The sequence below is a fragment of the Sorex araneus genome, chromosome 2 (genome assembly GCF_027595985.1).
Source record: "Sorex araneus isolate mSorAra2 chromosome 2, mSorAra2.pri, whole genome shotgun sequence".
NCBI classification, from domain to species: Eukaryota; Metazoa; Chordata; class Mammalia; order Eulipotyphla; family Soricidae; genus Sorex; species Sorex araneus.
This window is the reverse complement of record NC_073303.1, coordinates 224,757,922-224,765,257: the sequence shown is the minus strand read 5'-3', so window position 1 is coordinate 224,765,257 and position 7,336 is coordinate 224,757,922. Positions and strand designations below refer to the sequence as shown.

The following is a 7,336-nucleotide window of genomic DNA, read 5'->3' as shown; positions in this document are numbered from 1 at the left end:
AGAGGCTTGTCTCCTTCCACTTCTCCAGCCAACAGCCAGGACCCGTGGCTTCCTGGGAGGAAAGAGATCAGCCATGGGACCCGGCCCAGCGTGGAGTGAGAATGGGGGTCCCCGGGCAGCCCTTCCGGACACTCTTGTCGTCTTATCCAGGGGGACCGCTGGGTTATATCTATGTGCACCTTCGTCAGACCCACTCACACCACACAGAGCACTGAGCTGGTCCCCCAGATCCGAATCAGGACAGGTGAGAAGCAGAAGGTCGGCAGGCTCCTGACCAGCCCTGGAGCCTTCTCCTCCCCCGGCACCTGAGCTCTGAGATTTCTCCCCCAGGAACAGAGATGCTTACTCAGATTGAATGACAAAAGCGATTTATTGGAGAGTCGGGGGCAAAGAGAGAGAAGGGTGAGAAGACTCAGGGGGGAAAGTGAGGGGCTCTTGTCCTGGCCTTGCAGGGCCCACTGCTGGCAAGCGATGGAGGACGAGTTTGGTCTCGATGGAGAGGGTCATTCGGGACCCCGAGGAGTGGCCACGGGCTGGCAGGGGACAGCCCCAGCAATGCAGGAGGTGAAGCTCCTGGAATCTACTCAGTCCGGGGGTGATGCTGTGTCCCCTGACACCCACTCCTGTTCCGGGCTGGTCTCCAACTAGAAGCAGCTACCAAACTCCAAGAGGACGGCGGCGTCCACGTGCTGGTGGGAGAGAGGACGCCGGGAGCCGAGACAGCCAGGGGAGCGCAGAGACGACACTGGGAAGACGAGCCCCAAACAGGGAGGGCAGGGGCGGGGGGTGGGGGGCAAAGGAAGCACCAGGATCCAGGGCCGGGCCAGTGGGGCTCAGCGGGCAGCAGGGACCTCGTCGCTTCTATCGGTGGGACCTCTTGGTCAGGCTGGTGGTAGAGACGATCTTGCTGCCCGAACTGACACCGCCGCCAAACCCAAAGCCACTTCCGGAGCCAGAGCCGAAGCCGCCACCCATTCCAAACCCGGAGCAGCCGCCTAGTCCTCCGCCGATGCCTCCAGCGCCGGCACCGCCGCCCACAACAGCTACAGGAGAGGGGCAAAGGGAGCAGTTACCCCAGGGGTGCTGGCCACAGGGCGTCCGCCGCAGCCCCGCCCACCCAGAGGCAGGAAGGGCCTGGGGTACTTACAGATGCTCACAGAGCTCTGGCACTCTCCGGACATCCTGCAGGGGGGGACAGGAGGGAAAGGGGACACAGAGCAGTGAGTCACGCTTGGTGGGCCAGAGATGTCAAGCCCACGGGGCTGTGACTACGCTGTCCTCGTTTGCGGCCACCAGCAGGCTCCTGGCCCTGTGCCCTCCTCGCGGTCCCCCCCCCCGCCCCCCCTCACCGGCACTCCTCGCCCTCCAGCAGCTTCCTGTAGGTGGCGATCTCGATGTCCAGGGCCAGCTTCACGCTCATGAGCTCCTGGTACTCGCGCAGCATGCGGGCCAGCTCCTCCTTGGCCTTCTGCAGCGCGGCCTCCAGCTCCGTGCGCTTGCTGTGGGCGTCTTTGAGCGCCAGCTCCCCGCGCTGCTCGGCGTCCGCCACGGACGCCTGCAGAGTCTGGCACTGTGATGGACAAGGGGGCGGACAGGCCGGCCTCAGAATCCTGCTGTCGGAGACTCCTGCATCCCATCCACTCCAGTCGGGGCCCCCCCCGCCACCCCCCAGGACCCCCACCAGGATGTTAGGTCAAAATGAGCAAAGCCCAGTGCAGAAATCTCACTGGCTGGGGCGTTGCCTCATGTTCACCAGGGCGCTGCCAGCCAGGCCTGGGTATGACCTAGGTCAAGGGCTACAGACCCCTGCGGGCCTTGGGGACCCTCTGGCCTGACGCCTTCTCTTCTTGGCCACAGGGAGGCCTCTGCGGAAGCTGACGCTCACCTGCTTCTTGACATTCTCGATCTCGGCCCGCAGCCTCTGGATCATTCTGTTGAGCTCGGAGATCTCGCTCTTGGTGTTCTTCAGGCTGTCCCCATGCTGGTCGACGGAAGTCTGGAGCTGCTGGACCTAACAATGCCCAGGAGACACAGGAAGACGCGTCAGGTGAGGTCACAAGGGAACGCGTCCAGGAGAGTCCTGCGCATCCGGCTGATGTTGCCGTGGGCTCGCTAGTCAGACCAGGACGGGCCAACCTGGAAGGCCAGCACAGGCAGCTGCTCCCCGCAGAGCTGGTCTGCCCCCAGGCAGCAGCCACGCCCGCCTCCTGGCACGTCCCCAGCACCCACCTTGGTCTGGTAGAGCGCCTCGGCCTCGGCCTTGCTCCTCTGGGCGATCTCCTCGTACTGGGCGCGCACCTCGGCGATGATGCTGTCCAGGTCCAGGCAGCGGTTGTTGTCCATGGACAGGACCACAGACGTGTCGCTGACGTGCGTCTGCATCTGGGCCAGCTCCTGTGGGGACCGTGGCTCACTTCAGGCCTCCAGGAGACTTCCCCAGGGCCCAACATCCCCAGTGCCTAACTGACACCCCAAATCTACTGTCCTTGTGGCAATGGCTCGCCACAGGCCCAGAGGGATGCTAACTTGGCATTCCCGGGGCGGGGGGGTGTATGGAGAAACTGCCAGACAATGGACGCAGCAGTCACAGAGGACACAGCTAAAGTTTCTCTCCTTGCCACTCCCTGAGAGCCATGAGCCAGGCCACGGTCAGCCAGTACGTGTGTGGAAGGCAAGCAACAGACTCATTTCTCCAAAGAAGCACCAGGCACGCAGAGGTCAATCTCAAGTGGCCTCGGACTCTGAATACCCCCTTCTAAGACGTCAGTTGCCTCCCCGGACTTGTCTGTCGAATCTCTCTCCACAGCCCTCCCTGCTCGTGACCCGCACATGCTCCCCTTCCCCGAGTGCTCACCGCAGCGTAGAGGGCCCTCAGGAAGTTGATCTCGTCCGTGAGCGCGTCCACCTTGGCCTCCAGCTCCACCTTGATCATGTAGGCAGCGTCCACGTCCTGCACGGGAGCAGGAGGTCGGGATGAGGAGAGGAATTCCAGTGTGTGTGTGTGTGTGTGTGTGTGTGTGTGTGTGTGTGTGTGTGTGTGTGTGTGTGTGTGTGTGTGTGGCAGCGGGAGGACGGGGGGTTGGGGAGAGATACCCAGTGGCGGTGAGGCGCTTGCCAGGACCACCTGGAAGCCTTTTCGGCACGGGGCCGAGTGGTAAAGGATCATTGCACATGTGAAAGCTAATTATTCAAATGACTTCCCTTTCACCCTTAATTCCTTGGGCCCGGGTTCTGTGAGAACCAGGTGGTGCTGAGGCGGTTCTGGAGGGAAGAGGCACGCCCTCTCGGCCCCCTCCTCCCTCCTGCCTCTCTCACCTTCTTGAGGACCACAAAGTCATTCTCGGCAGCTGTGCGCTTGTTGATCTCATCCTCATACCTGAGCAGGGAGGGCAGGAGGAGGCAAGGCACTGTGGTGAGCAGGCGCGTCTCTGAGCCCCCCGTGGGCTACACGAGCACCAGGGGTGAGGCAGCAGGCCAGCCCCATTCACTGGGAGACATGAACCCCAAACTTGTGAAAGATTCCCTTCCACAGGTGAACGTGAGAGAAGCCAGCAATGATCTGGTTGGTTTCACGTCTAAGGACTATCCTTCGGGCCATGGGGTGGGTCACGGTCTTGGGCACCTGGCCAGCGCTCTGCCTCTCTGGCGGGCCTGACAGGGAGCTGGGAGGACTTGGGGTTTCTCGGCTGCAGCCCCACACCAGCAGAAATGAGTCACCAGTTACTAACCCTTCACCCTCTGCCCCGCACTGGCCGCACGCTTGCTCTTTCTCGTGTACTTTCTCACAACCTGGAGGGAAGGACTGTCAGCCCATTTAAAGAACAGGGAAACTGAGGATCAGAGAGGTTAAACAACTCACTCAGGGTCACAGAGCTAGAACGTGGAGGGACCCATATTCAGACCAAGTCCATCCATCTGTCTCTATGACCTGTGTTTCTTCTGGTCTCACTATCCTACTCCTCATTGCTTCTGGTCTTGGTTGTCCTGGCCAGGCCATTGTCTGTTTAGACAACTGAGGGGTAGCGTGTTCCCCATTAAATGTGACCATGAGGACGCAAAGGGCCTTCCTGCACCCCTTGGGGTCTTTTCAGAATCTGGGATTCTAAATTACTTTGGAGGAGCAACAGGCCAATTTATCGCCTGATGCCACTTCCCCACCCCATGCCCCCGCCACGTACTTGGTCTTGAAATCCTCCACACTGTCCTGCATGGCCTTCAGCTCAGACTGCAGGCGGCCTTTGTCATTGACCAAGGAATCCAGCTGCTTCCTCAGCGCGCTGATGTAAGCCTCAAAGAAGGGCTCCAGGTTCTTGCTGGACGTGGTGGTCGTCTGCTGCTGCAGGAGGTTCCACTTTGTTTCCAGGACCTTATTCTGTTGCTCTAAGAACCGCACCTGTGGTTTTATTTTTTAAAAAATGTCATTAGTCAAGGGGCCAGAGCAGTTGCCTTGCATGAAGCCGATCTGGGTACGATCCTCGGCGTCCCATCTGGTCCCCTGAGCACCACCAGGAGTAATTCCCGAGATCAGAGCCGGGATTAACCCCACATTGCCTGCTGTGGGCAAAAGCAAAGGTCATTCGTAGACTGGGAAGCTTGGGATGTTGGTGGGAAGATTTGCACAGGCCACTCAGTGTAAGATTCCCCAGTGGGGCCACCATATTGCAACCTCCATCCACGGGGGTCCACAAGGTGCCCCACTCCTGAGCCCAGAGCAGCCCAGGGGGCACACAGAGGTGGAGGACAGAGCACGGGTGGAGCTGTGGAGCCCGACAAGGCAGCGAGGACAGTTTCCTTGCCATGAGCCCTGGGGAGGGTTACTGAGAGCACTGTAAGGAAAGCCAGGTTAGAAGCAACAACCACAGTCCGGGACATTCAAGGCGACCCGGGTCCAAGGCACAAGCTCATTAGAGATTTTTAAAATAAGCTCCCACACGAATGGAGCTGGGGTGAGGCTGCCCACTACTGAGCGAGTGCTCCAGAGCGAGGCCTGGGCCACGTTCCGAGTCTCAGCCAGACTCAGTCCCGCCAGGGGCCTGCCCTGAACAGCCTCTGTGTGCAGAGATGCAGCCCTCTAAGTCCTGTGGCAGCCTTGCACACTTTTCACTTCATGGGCTTCACAACAGAAATGGGGCAGGCCAGCTGGTCCCAGTCTGTGAGGCTGAAGTGACATGTGACAAGGAAGCCTCCATCCTCGGTCCTGCCTCTCCGCAGGCACTTCCTCAAACCATGATGACTTTCCACCACTCTGGGTCTGTCGAGCCTGCCTGAGAGCAAATACTCCACTCCCCACCCGGGATTGCTCATGCTTGCCCCCATCCACCGCCCAGGACTGGAGAGCCGGGGCGGTCTTCACACGGGCCACACGCGCCCCTTTCACCGTTAATCCCCCGGTGACTCAGCTCTCTGGGGCGAATGGGCTTGCTGTCACCATCCATCAACTCGGACTCTGGTTGAACCTCTACACATTGCTTGGAACAGGAAGTAAGGTGACAAGAAGGAAAAGAAAGGCTGTCCCCACCTTCTTCAAACAGACCCAGCAACGAGAGGTTTGCTGAGAGTCAGGGCGTGACAGAGGGAACCTGAGGGGCCTCGGAGCTATCCCCCACGACAAAGAATCCTTTTGGCGTCTGGAGGCCAACCTGGGTTTTCTTCCACTCCAACAATAGAAATCAGTATGTTAGCTGCAGTTCGCTAGTCTCCATTATTACATTCTCTACCATGCTATGTCCCAACCCTGAGCAAAGGCGGGGAAGTCAGGAAGCCACTTTGCAGCTGGAGGGACTGTGCCCAGAAAAGCTAAATGAGTTGCCATTTGCACACGGCACATGGAGGCAACTCCAGGCATGGAAGGGCTTTGAGAGCCTGTTCCCACCTGCCGTGGAAGGAGGGAAAGACTCAGGGTCTGACTCCCCTACTAGTAGCTGGACCACAGAGGCCCCAGCCAGCAGGCTGAGGTCTGGGACGCTGGGACTCAGCGGCCCTGGCTCCCAGCACCCGGTGAGGTCAGGCCTCCGCTCACCTTGTCGATGAAGGAGGCGAACTTGTTGTTGAGGGTCTTGATCTGCTCGCGCTCCTCAGTGCGCACCTTCTGGATCTCGGGGTCGATCTCCACATGGAGGGGGGTCAGCAGGCTCTGGTTGATGGTGACTTCCTGGATCCCTCCAGGGGGGCAGGCCGGGAAGCCAGGGCCCCCCCTTCCATTGAAGCCACCCCCAAATCCACCGCCAAAGCCGCCGGCCCCAAAACCAGCACCAAAACCACCAGCCCCGAAACCTCCGGCAGCCCCAAAGCCGGCGCCTTGGCGGCCCCCAGCCATGCTCATGGAGATGCTCTTGTTACCCCCAAGGCTATAGAGGCTCCGGCTGCCAAAGCCCCCCGAGGAGCAGCGGCCTGCACCCCCAGACATGGAGACGGAGCTGAAGGCAGACTTCCTGCCCCCGCCGCCGACGACAGCTGAGCCACAGCTGAAGCCCCTGGACCCTCCGCGGACGCATCTGGAGTTCATGGCTGGAGAGGAGAGTGGAGCTCAGAGCTATCAGAGAGCAGGAGAGAGGCCAGGCCAGTGAGTGCCGGAGCCCTCGCCCGGGTCCCTTTTATGTGCTGGAGCAGCTGGGCTTGGTTGCAGGGGCATAAAGGGAAAAATCCGAAACATCTCTGGGCTTGGCCTTTGGCACCGACCCATCCTCCTCGCACCTGCTGAGCATGTCACTCACACACCTAGAGAAGTCACCGGGAGGGCACAGGTGACTGGATCTAGCACACCCCCCCTAGAGTATCAGAGTCAGGGCCCCAGGGCTCTGGACCGGCGGCCCCTGCCTGGGCCCAGCCCTCCAGCCCCTCCAGCCTGCTGCGTTCACCAGCCCGCGGGAGCCTCCCCAACCCCCCCCCAACACCTCAGAATGTGGAACCTCACCTCCTGGGCCCCGTGCCAGCCTGCCTTGACCAGAATGCAAACCTGGAGCATGTCTGGCACTCTGAGAGACCGTGGCTTCCTGCGGACTCTGGAAACAATGCTCATATTTGCCTTTGCCACCCTGCAGGGTTCAGTTGAGAGCACATCAAACCCCGTGCTGGGCAAACGGTCGGAAGTTATATGTATGTCCCTGATCATGCTTATGTCTCCATGTGCACTTATTTGCCCCATATTCACAGACAAAGGGGGTCATGCATGTGCCAACCTTCGAGCCTCCTGGCCTGGCTCAAGGTTCCCCTGGACGCGCCAGCTCATGAGAGCCCGCTGCACTCCAAGGGGGCATGAGAGATTGAGAAGACAGAGGTGGCGGGAGGCTGCGGCATTGCTCTAACGAGCCCCTGACTCGTGCCCCGGGCTGAGGCT

At 60.3% G+C, this 7,336-nt stretch overlaps 1 protein-coding gene across 1 annotated transcript; it reads right to left on the bottom strand.

Moving 5' to 3' along the window:
• Positions 1–351: 351 nt before the first annotated feature.
• On the bottom strand, positions 352–6,548 carry KRT4 (keratin 4). The gene is made up of 9 exons (XM_055127237.1): positions 6,020–6,548; positions 4,179–4,393; positions 3,316–3,376; positions 2,855–2,950; positions 2,230–2,394; positions 1,886–2,011; positions 1,350–1,570; positions 1,148–1,182; positions 352–1,043 (listed from the first exon to the last, which is right to left on the bottom strand). Exons 1-9 carry the CDS (start codon positions 6,503–6,505, stop codon positions 862–864), a joined length of 1,587 nt encoding a protein of 528 aa, XP_054983212.1. The 5' UTR covers positions 6,506–6,548; the 3' UTR covers positions 352–861.
• Positions 6,549–7,336: the final 788 nt, after the last annotated feature.